Source organism: Chelonoidis abingdonii, chromosome 22 (assembly GCF_003597395.2).
Source record: "Chelonoidis abingdonii isolate Lonesome George chromosome 22, CheloAbing_2.0, whole genome shotgun sequence".
Classification (NCBI taxonomy): domain Eukaryota; kingdom Metazoa; phylum Chordata; order Testudines; family Testudinidae; genus Chelonoidis; species Chelonoidis abingdonii.
The window spans coordinates 31,790,624-31,801,574 of record NC_133790.1 but is presented as its reverse complement, the minus strand read 5'-3'; the positions used below and the strand labels follow the sequence as shown (position 1 = coordinate 31,801,574).

Below are 10,951 nucleotides of genomic sequence, written 5' to 3'. Positions count from 1 at the left end.
GACAGACAAAGGGGGAGTCTTTTTTCAATTTTAAAAAGTTCTAGCCTTCCCATTGGCTCTTTTGGCCAAGTGCCCATTCACTTCCTTTTACCTATGGTAAAAGCAGTGAGACTTTTTAACCCTTTACAGGTAGAGCAATTAGAGAACAGATTCTCAGAGAGATTTTATAGCTACTGGCTGGCTGGGTGTCCATAAAAGGGAGCTACCCTCCCTCCTTCATTTATCACATGTTCCCCAATCACAGACTCTGCTGGCCAGCCTGGTTCAGGTCAGATCCACACTAGCTGGAATTTCTTCCTGGAGGTTTATGAAAACAGTTAATAAGATACATGCACCTCTAATTTTCCTACTACTTACATGAAGAACTTAACAGTATTTCCCACATTTTAAAGACTATGATGACTTAGGCCTGGTCTACACTATGATTTTAGGTCGAATTTAGCAGCATTACCTCGATTTAAGCCTGGACCTGTCCACATGACAAAGCTCTTTTTTTCGACTTAAAGGACTCTTTAAATTGATTTCTTTACTCCACCTCTGATGAGGTGATTAGTGCTGAAATCAGTCTTGCCGGGTCAAATTTGGGGTAGTGTGGATGCAATTCAACAGTATTGGCCTCCGAAAGCTATCCCAGAGTGCTTCATTGTGACCGCTCTGGACAGCGCTCTCAACTCAGATGCACTGGCTAGGTAGACAGGAAAAGGCCTGTGAACTTTTGAATCTCATTTCTTGTTTGGCCAGCGTGGCAAAGTGCGGGTGAGTGCAGATCTAATCAGCAGAGGTGTCCATGATGGAGTCCCAGGATCGCAAAAGAGCTCCAGCATGGACCGAATGGGAGGTACGGGATCTGCTCGCCATATGGGGAGATGAATCCATGCTAGCTGAACTCCATTCCAGTAAACGAAATGCCAAAACATTAGAAAAAGTCTCAATGGGCATGAAGAACAGAGGCCATAACAGGGAGGCAAAGCAGTGCCACGTGAAAATTAAGGAGCTAAGGCAAGCCTGCCAAAAAAACAGAGAGGCAAATGGCCGCTCCGAATCAAAGCCCCAAACATGCCGCTTCTATGATGAGCTGCATGCCATGCTAGTGGGTGAAGCTACCACTACCCCCGCCCTATGCTTTAACCCCATCAATGGAGACTCATGCAACACGGAAGTGGGTTTGGGGGATGAGGAAGTTAGCTCACAGCAAGGAAGCAGAGAAACCAGTTTTCCCAACAGCCAAGGTATGTTTCTCACCCTGGACCTGGAGCCAGTGACCCCCGAACCCACCCAAGGCTGCCTCCCGGACCCTAAAGGCGGAGAAGGGACCTCTGGTGAGTGTACCTTTGTAAATATTACACAAGGTTTAAAAGCAAGCGTGTTTAATGATTAATTTGCCCTGGCATTCGCAGCCAGTACAGCTGCTGGAGTCTGTTAACATGTATGAGAATGGAGCGGGAATCCTCCAGGGACATCTCCATAAAGCTCTCCTGGATGTACTCCCAAAGTCTTTGTAAAAGGTTTCTGGGGAGGGCGGTCTTATTCCATCCACCATAGTAGGACACTTTACCATGCCAGGCCAGTAGTACGTAGTTGGGAATCATTGCATAACAAAGCATGGCAGCGTATGGTCCCAGTGTTTGCTGGCATTCAAACAACATCCCTTCAGTATCTCTCTGTGTTATCCTCAGGAGAGTGATCTCATTCATAGTCACCTGTTTGAAATAGGGTGCTTTTATTAAGGGGACGTTCAGAGGTGCCCGTTCCTGCTCAGCTGTTTGGCTATGGCTGAACAGAAATGTTCCCCGCTGTTAGCCACATGGTGGGGGGAGGGGTGAAGCGTGAGTGATCTCTCACACCAAACTGGCAGGCCCTCAATACAAGAGGCAAAATGCGACCTTGTAACGAAAGCACATGTGTTGTGTAATGTGAACAGAAAATGTGAAAGAGTGTGCCCATTGTTCTCTAAAATGTCTTTTTAACTACCACTCTCCCTTTTTCCTCCACCAGTTACAAATGTTTCTCCTTCACAGAGGCTAGCAAAGATGAGAAGGCGAAAAAACATACTCGAGATGAAATGTTCTCTGAGCTCCTGCTGTCCTCCCACACTGACAGAGCACAGCAGAATGCATGGAGGCAGACAATGTCAGAGTGCAGGAAAGCACAATATGAACACGAGGAGAGGTGGGGGGCTGAAGAGAGTGAGGGGTGGGCTGAAGATGATAGGTGGTGTCAGCTTGCTGACAGAAGGCAGAAGTCAATGCTCAGGCTGCTGGAAGATCAAACTGATCTGCCCCAGCATATGGTTGAGGTGCAGGAAAGGCAGCAGGAGCACAGATTGCCGCTACAGCCCCTGTGTAACCAACAGCCCTCCTCCCCAAGTTCCACAGCCTTCTCACCCAAATGCCCAAGAATCCACTCCACCCCACAGGATTACCCAAGCAACAGAAAGCTGGCCTTCAATAAGTTTTAAAGTGCAGTGTGGCCTTGTCCTTCCCTCCTCCCCCACCCCACCTGGTGCTTCCCTCCCCCACCCCCGGGGCTACCTTGACAGTTATCCCCCTATTTGTGTGATGAATTAATAAAGAATGCATGAATGTGATGCAATAATGACTTTATTGCCTCTGCAAGCAGTGATGGAAGGGGGGAGGGGAGGGTGGCTAGCTTACAGGGAAGTAGACTGAACCAAGGGCGGGGGGGTCATCAAGGAGAAACATACAGAACTTTCACATCCTATCCTGGCCAGTCATGAAACTGGTTTTCAAAGCTTCTCTGATGCGCACCACACCCTCCTATGCTCTTCTAAACACCCTGGTGTCTGTCTGCACGTAATCAGCAGCCAGGTGATTTGCCTCAACCTCCCACCCCACCATAAATGTCTCCCTCTTAATCTCACAGATATTGTGGAGTGCACAGCAAGCAGTAATAACAATGGGAATATTGGTTTCGCTGAGGTCTATCCGAGTCAGTAAACTGCGCTAGCGCACTTTTAAACGTCCAGATGCACATTCTACTGCCATTCTGCACTTGCTCAGCCTATAGTTGAACAGCTCCTGCAACTTTTGAAACAGACCAGAGTTCCTGAAGATGTGAGCATCATGTACCTTTCCCGGCCATCCCACATTGATGGCGGTGAAAAGTCCCTTGTGATCCACCAGTGCTTGCAGCACCATTGAAAAGTACCCCTTGCGGTTTATGTATTCACTGGCTTGGTGCTCCAGTGCCAAGATAGGGATATGGGTTCTGTCTATCGCCCCACCACAGTTAGGGAATCCCATTGCAATAAAGCCATTGACTATGACCTGCATATTTCCCAGAGTCACTACCCTTGATAGCAGCAGCTCTTTGAGTGCGTTGGCTATTGGATCACAGAAGCCCCCACAGTAGATTTTCCCACTTCAAATTGATGCCCTACTGACTGGTAGCTGTCTGGCGTTTCAAGCTTCCACAGGGCTATCGTCACTCGCTTCTCAACTGTAAGGGCTGCTCTCATCTTGGTATTCTGGCACTTCAGGGCAGGGGAAAGCAAGTCACAAAGTTCCATGAAAGTGTCCTTACACATGCGAAAGTTTCGCAGACACTGGGAATCGTCCCAGACCTGCAACACTATGCGGTCCCACCAGTCTGTGCTTGTTTCCCGGGCCCAGAATCAGCATTCCATGGCTATAACCTGCCCCATTAACAGCATGATCTCCAAAGCACCAGGGCCTGTGGTTTGAGAGAATTCTGTGTCCATGTCCTCATCACTCTCATCTTCGCGCTGCCGTATCCACAGCCACCTCACCTGGTTTTTCAGGTCCTGGTTCAGCATAAACTGCACAATAATGTGCGAGGTGTTTACAATGTTCGTGACTGCTGTCTTGAGCTGAGCGGGCTCCATGCTTGCTGTGGTATGGCATCTGCACAGTTCACCCAGGAAAAGAGGCGCGAAACAGTTGTCTGCCTTTGCTTTCACGGAGGGAGGGGTGAGGCTGTACCTAGAACCACCAGCGACAATGTTTTTTGTCCCATCAGGCATTGGGATCTCAACCCAGAATTCCAAAGGGCAGGGGAGATTGGGGGAACTATGGGATAGCTATGGGATAGCTACCCACAGTGCAATGCTCTGGAAGTCGACAGCCTCGGTATATGGATGTATGCCACCGAATTAATATGTTTAGTGTGGCAGCGTGCACTCGCCTTTATACAATTGGTTGCCAAAAATCGAATTCTGTAAATTCGGAGTAATCCCGTAGTGTAGAAATACCCCAGGTCCCAATCATTGGAGTGCTAATTCACGAATTTACATATTATGACCCTCAAAATTCCATCAAATTTCTCCACTAGGCTATTTGTTTGATGGTGGTAAGGGGTGGCAACCACGTGGTTCACCCCCTGAGCTTCTCAAAGACATTTCATGGTCCCTGCCAGGAAGTTAGTCCCCGAATCTGTAAGGATGTTGGAGGGCCAACCTACCCTGGCAAAAATGTCTTCCAATGCCTGGATCACAATTTTAGCCCTGGTGTCACTTAGAGCTACTGCTTCCGGCCATCGGGTGGCAAAATCCATGAAGGTCAGTATGTACTGCTTTCCTCTGGGGGTCTTCTTTGGGAAAGGACCCAGAATATCCACACTACATGCTGAAACGGAACCTCAGTTATGGGGAGTAGCTGGAGAGAGGCCTTAACCTGGTCTTGAGGCTTTCCTATCCTCTGGCACACCTCATAAGACCGAACATAGGTAGAAATGTCCTTGCCCATTCCGACCAGTGGAATGACTTTCCCAAACGGTCTTTGGTCCTATTCACCCCACTAAGGTGATCGTGGGCTAAGCTCAAGAGCTTTTCCCTATACTTAGTTGGAAGTACTCAATGAGTTTTTTTGCCTCAGTCTTCACAGACAAGGTCAACTCCAGACTGCTGCACTGGGCAGCACAGTATGGGGAGAAGGTGAGCAGCCCTCAGTGGTGAAAGAACAGGTTAAGGACTATTTACAAAAACTGAGAATGCACAAGTCCATAGGGCCAGATGCCCGGCATCCGAGGGTGCTAAAGGAGTTGGCGGATGTGATTGCAGAGCCATTGGCCATTATCTTTGAAAAGTCATGGCGACTAGGGGAGGTCCCAGATGACTGGAAAAAGGCATATATAGCATCCATCTTTTAAAAAAAGGAAGAAGGAGAATCCTCACCTCAGTCCCTGGAAAAGTCATGGAGCAGATCCTCAAGGAATCCATTTTGAAGCACTTGGAGGAGAGGAAGGTGATCAGGAACAGTCAGCATGGATTCACCAAGGGCAAGTCATGCCTGACCAACCCGATTGCCTTCTATGATGAGATAAGTGGCTCTGTAGATACGGGGAACACCGTGGACATGATATAGAATCAAAGGAGGTCATCTAGTCCATCCCCCTGCTCAAAATCTAACTAAAACATCCCAGCCATGGCTTTGTCAAGCCTGACTTTAAAAACCTCTAAGGAAGGACATGGTCAGTCTTGGGAAGACATGCTGCGTTAGTTTTAGCTTTGGCTTATGTACTTTTTTTGTGTAGAGGCAGCTTAGGAACATAAGGAGCGGTGTGGACAGGAGGTGAGGCAGCTACTGCCTTGGGCTCTGATTAGTGTCAATTCTTGAGATAGAGTTGCCTCCTGGGAACCAGGCATTGATGATGGGCTGAGATTCCTAGAAGGCGGCATTGTCCTGCATGCTGTTTGATCATCTCTATTCCAGGACTGGTGTATATGTGTAAATCAAGCAAGTGACACGTAGCGAATACCCAGACTCTGCATCACCAGTTTCTCCTCCACTGGGAAGTCAAGACCTGCAAGGCCCTGGACATCTGCTGCTGGCTTGGCAGAGGGTGATGCTGCTGTCAGAACAGGACAATGGTGTCAAGAAGGGGCAGCAAAAATTCCCATCTAGCTTTGGCCTTAGGCGCAGATGCTTCCTTCTCCTCTAAATGCATGGGTTCTTGCCCAAAGCTTGTATGGCCACCTATCCAGGCAGGGACCTCCCCAACAGAGCAGGTATCATAGAATCATAGAATATCAGGGTTGGAAGGGACCTCAGGAGGTGATCTAGGGGAAAGCAGTGGGTGTGTTATTCCTTGACTTTAGCAGAGCTTTTGATACGGTCTCCCACAGTATTCTTGCCAGCAAGTTAAAGAAGTATGGGCTGGATGAATGGACTGTAAGGTGGATAGAAAGTTGGCTAGATCGTCGAGCTCAACGGGTAGTGATCAATGGCTCCATGTCTAGTTGGCAGCCGGTATCAAGCGGAGTGCCCCGAGGGTCGATCCTGTGGCCGGTTTTGTTCAATATCTTCATTAATGATTTGGATGATGGGATGGATTGCACCCTCAGCAAGTTCACGGATGACACTAAGCTGTGGGGAGAGATAGACATGTTGGAGAGTTGGGATAGGGTCCAGAATGACCTCCACAAACTCTAGAATTGGGCCAAAAGAAACCTGATGAGGTTCAACAGAGACAAGTGCAGAGTCCTACACTTAGGACAGAAGAATCCCATGCATTGCTACAGGCTGGGGACCGACTGGCTAAGAATTGCAGAAAAGGACCTGGGGATTACAGCGGATGAGAAGCTGGATATGAGTCAACAGTGTGCCCTTGTTGCCAAGAAGGCTAACAGCAAAATATTGGCTCATAGAGGAGCTATTTGGCAGCAAATCGAAGGAAGTGATTATTCCTCTCTATTTGGCACTGCTGATGCCACATCTGGAGTATTGCATCCAGTTTTGGGCCCTCACTACACAAAGGATGTGGACAAATTGGAGAGAGTCCAGTGGAGGCAACTAAAAGGATTAGGGGCTAGAGCACATGACTTTTGAGGAGAGGCTGAGGAATGGATTGTTTAGTCTGCAGAAGAGAAAGTGGGGGGATTTGATAGCAGCCATCACTACCTGAAAGGGGGAGTTCCAAAGAGGATGGAGCTTGGGTGTTCTCAGTGGTGACAGATGACAGAACAAGGAGCAAAGGTCTCAAATTGCAGTGGGGGACGTGTAGGTTGGATATTAGGAAACACTATTTCACTAGCAGGATGGTGAAGCACTGGAATGGGTTACCTAGGGAGGTGTTGGAATCTCCTTCCTTAGAGGTTTTTAAGGTCAGGCTTGACAAAGCCCTGGCTGGGATGATTTAGTTGGTGTTGGTCCTGCTTTGAGTAGGGGGTTGGACTAGATGATGATCTGAGCTCTCTTCCAATCTTAATTTTCTATGATTCTATGGTTGGGGGATATTCCTGAGAGCAATCCCTCTGGCAGGCCAAGGGAAAGCTGCCAGGCACTCTTCCCTCTAAGCTGTGTGCGGGTGCCCGTGCACACACATCCTAAGCACCGTGCACAAAGCAAAACACCACATGCACAAAAATTTGTATAGAAGCACAAAAATTTGCACACACAGCCTGTCAAAAATTAGAGGGAACATTGTTCCCAGGGAAACCATCCTGGGGCCTGGATGTTGGTGGCCACAATACATAGTCCTGAGGGTGGGGATGTAGCAAGCAGGAGAGCCTCTGCCGGGTGGTGATGCACTAGCCCGGCAGCCCCCAGGCTGCTCTGGGAATGGTGCTGAAGCAATATCAGTGTCTTGTTCTCTGGAAGAAATGGACTCTTGGGCACTCCGGGCTGAGGCAATTTCCCCAGAGTTGACAGGGAACTGCACAGGCTTCCCTGAGGCCTCTTTGGCCCGAGAGCACCAGTTAAACGTGGCTGAGATCCAGCAGGCGCCTGCAAGCTACCCAGGCCGGTGCAGCAGAGCTGAGATCCAGTGAGCTCTTCCTGGGACTCTGGGCATGAATGCTGGTGACCCCAGCTGAGCCCACGCCGATGGAAGCGTGCTCTGCCGCTGGGTCTGGCTCTGCTCTCAGCTACATCAGCATGGCCTGAGGAGGCGCCACAGGGAACTTACTCCTGATTTATACCAGAGCACAAGCTGGCCCACAGTGTCAGCATAGCCTTGCTAAACCCATGTGCACCTACAGCCCCACATCCCTAGTGACCGCACCACACCCTACTACCCAAAGACTCTATCACTCCTGACCCTACACACCCTTCTGTTGCCCTACGACGTACCCCGTATCTGCCTAACACATCCACAGTGACCCCATCACACCTCTCTCTCTCACTTGCTTTTATCCCCATCGGAGCAGGCCCAGATAGCTGGGAAATCTTTCCTGAACACCCCTCCACCCTCAAAGACAAGTTCCTGAGGAGGGAAAATCTCTTTCTCTCATTTCCTGTGATCCACATAATACATTTCCCAGGCTACCTGGATTACCTGATGACACGTACAATGTTCTAAATGTGCTATACGTGGAACGTGGCCCCTGGGTGCTAAACAGCCCTGGACTAAGGAGACACACAAGGGTTGCCAAGGAGTTATCCTCAGGCACCTTCCCACCTTCAAGATCTCAGCGTATATGACTCAGTTACTGTAGTAAGAGATGGCCTTTCTGGGGCCAGGCCAGCAGCTTTGTGGTTATTAACCTTGTCCTGAGGTGAAAGACATCAACCTTCACCCTGAAACCCCTCACGCGTGTGTCCTGTGCCCTGAAGGGAAGGCAAGCTTAAGTCCCATTCTTTGGGGAATCCATAGATGACTGAGTCAAGGTCAAGTCTTGGCTCTGATCTGCAAGGGGCTCCATGGCCTGGGCCCAGCCTCTCTAAAAGATCCCCGAAAGCTCTGGGACAAAGACCATGGCTGACAACCCGGCTCTTCATACACAAGGCTAAAGCTCATCTGTATAGGAGATTCCCCCAGGAACTTGGGACCATCCCCAACCACCCCATCATCCACCCAACCTGCCCAGCGCAGTCCTCTGACCTGCCTTCTTTGGGATAAACCCAGAGCAATGGGAACATATAAAGAACCACGGCACTTCACACACCATCCTCCCATGGAGAGACTGGGGGACAGAATGAACCACCTGGGACAGATGCCAGTCACATTTAAGCAGGAGAGGTTAGGGTGATAGGAAAGCAGAGGCAGGTTAGGGTGCTCGGCCTATAACTTAGGAGACCAGGGTTCAAGTCTGTGCTCTGCCAAATACATCCTGTATGGCCTTGGGCAAGTCACTCACACCTAGAGGTATTCGGACACCTTGTCCCCATCGAGCGAGCTGCCTGACTAAATGGGGATAATGGCCCCCGCTGTGGGGATACATACATTAAAGACTGTGAGGCAGGAGTGGTGGAAGCTCCCTAAAAGTAGGGGTGGCCATTGGCACTCAAACTGTGGCCTGCCCCCATGCTGCCTCTTCCTCCCAAGACTCCACCCCAGTCGCTTGCCCTTATGGCTGGGGTTGCCAGTTTTGATTGGACATATTCCTGGCGATTTAATCATGTGACATAATTATTAACCTTTCTTACAGCTGGTAAAATGTGGTGAGACCATTGCCCCCCTGCTCTCCTCGGTTCCGGTGCCTCTGCTGTGCAGTGCTCAGACACAGGGGCCAGATAAAAGTGCTAGGGTACAATGGTGATGGCATAACTAAAATAAGGGTCTCCAGATGATTATGTAGCCAGATCAGTGACAGGAACCTAAAGCTCTGTGATGATCTGGTCCGCAGTTCCTATGGCCCAGCTGCTGCTGCAGTGACCTGCCTGCTGCACTCCCGTCACACTGTCCTGCCTCCAGCAGGAGAGGATTTTTCCACCATCTCCTGCAGGCCCCACTTCTCTTTGTCACTTCATCTTCCCTGTCACCTGCCACCAGGTGCCACCTTATTTCCTGCTCCTTCTGTCCCCTCACCCTGCACTCCCGGTGCTTTCACTTCCCCACCTCCATCCAGAGCTCCACCATCCTCATATCTGTGCACCTGTGCATTCCTCCTACCAGGATCTCGACACATGGTCAGCAGTCCTCTTCATGCTGAGCTGTGAGCCAGGCCTGGTATCTGGTCACTGGGCACACCATCCCCCTCCAGCCTAGTGTGGCTGAGATCAGGTTAGCAATAGTATCTAACCCCAGTTATACTCCGTGATGCTGGCAACCAGAGCTCACTGGAAATTGTACACGTTCTGTACCCTCTTCTGTTGCCGTCCAAGAGAATTTGTTTTTCTTAACCTCTGAGGATAGGACAAGAATCAATGGTCTTAAATTGCAGCAAGGGACATTAGGAAATTTAAGCTGGACATTAGGAAAAACTTCCTGTCAGGGTGGCTAAGCACTGGAATAAATTGCCCAGGGAGGTTGTGGAATATCCATCATTGGAGGGGGGGCATATGCTCCCTTTTGTGGACACCCAGCCAGCCAGTTGGCTATGGAATCCTTCGTGGTGGTTGTTCTCTGCTTGCTTTATCTGTAAAGAGTTAACAAGCCCATAGGTAAAAGGAAAGGAGTGGACACCTGAGCAAAAGAGCCAAGCCGAGGACTAGAACTTTTTAATATTGGGAAAAAAACTTCCCTATGTCTGTGTGGTGGTGTTCTCCAGGAAAGATGGGAACCGGGAGTAGTTATGCTGTGAGAAGCTTTAAGCCAGGTATGAAAAGCCATCAGATCATACCTAAGATTGCTTATCTGAAACCCCAGAAATAAATCAATTAGGGAATGTCTAGGAAGACACGATTAGGATAATTTCTTTTATTTTTTATTGGTTTGTGGACTCCTCTGTGCTAACCCCACGTTTTTGTTTTCTTGTACTCTTTAAGCTGAACTTCAAGAGAGGCCTGGTCTACACTACGCGTTTAAATCGATTTAAAGAGAGTTAAATCGATTTAATGCTGTACCCGTCCACACTACAACGCCCTTTATATCAATATAAAGGAAAAAATATTTGAAAGAATTTCAAAGTCTATGACGGGAAAAGGCCACAGCAGGGACTCAGTGCAGTGCAGAGTAAAAGTTAAGGAGCTCAGACAGGCATACCAGAAAACCAGAGAAGCAAACGGAAGGTCTGGGTCAGGGCCGAAAACATGCCGCTTCTATGCTGAGCTGCATGCAATTTTAGGGGGCTGCGCAACCAGTACCCCACCCC

At 49.2% G+C, this 10,951-nt stretch overlaps 1 protein-coding gene across 1 annotated transcript; it reads left to right on the top strand.

Moving 5' to 3' along the window:
• Positions 1-597: 597 nt before the first annotated feature.
• LOC142045857 (uncharacterized) lies at positions 598-2,458 on the top strand. The gene is given in 3 exon segments (XM_075060098.1): positions 598-1,319; positions 1,996-2,043; positions 2,046-2,458. Coding segments are annotated over 3 exon segments (993 nt in total). The 5' UTR covers positions 598-787.
• Positions 2,459-10,951: the final 8,493 nt, after the last annotated feature.